This window comes from Pterocles gutturalis, unplaced genomic scaffold (genome assembly GCF_000699245.1).
Source record: "Pterocles gutturalis isolate BGI_N339 unplaced genomic scaffold, ASM69924v1 scaffold5377, whole genome shotgun sequence".
In the NCBI taxonomy this organism is placed as follows: Eukaryota; Metazoa; Chordata; class Aves; order Pterocliformes; family Pteroclidae; genus Pterocles; species Pterocles gutturalis.
The window spans coordinates 3,998-4,250 of NW_010112537.1; the positions used below are offsets into that span (position 1 = coordinate 3,998).

Sequence of the window (253 nt, forward strand, 5' to 3'; positions counted from 1 at the left end):
GAAGATGCTGGATGAGGCTGTCTGCCAGGTTTTCAAGGTAGGAGCACGAGGACCCCTCTTTTGAGAGCCATCTGTTTACGCTGCTTTTCCATGCCTCATGCTCTCTGGCCCAGGTCCTTACCGGGGTCTCCTGGAGCTGCTGAGCAGCGCTTGCTCCTTGCCAGCCCTTGGGGCTCTGACAGCCTTGTCCTTGTCCACGTAGGATTACATCACCAAGATGGATCCTGCTTCCACGCTGGGGCTCAGCACCGAG

At 57.7% G+C, this 253-nt stretch overlaps 1 protein-coding gene across 1 annotated transcript in view; it reads left to right on the forward strand.

Annotated features, from left to right (window-relative positions):
• LOC104462214 (neuron navigator 1-like) overlaps window positions 1-253 on the forward strand; it is a gene marked incomplete at its 5' end in the record, with an annotated part of 7,570 nt that overhangs the window by 3,841 nt on the left and 3,476 nt on the right. Inside the window, 2 exon segments of the mRNA XM_010074075.1 lie at window positions 5-37; window positions 203-253. The exon segment at window positions 203-253 is cut by the window's right edge and continues 39 nt beyond it. Of these exon segments, the coding sequence (XP_010072377.1) occupies window positions 5-37; window positions 203-253 (84 nt within the window).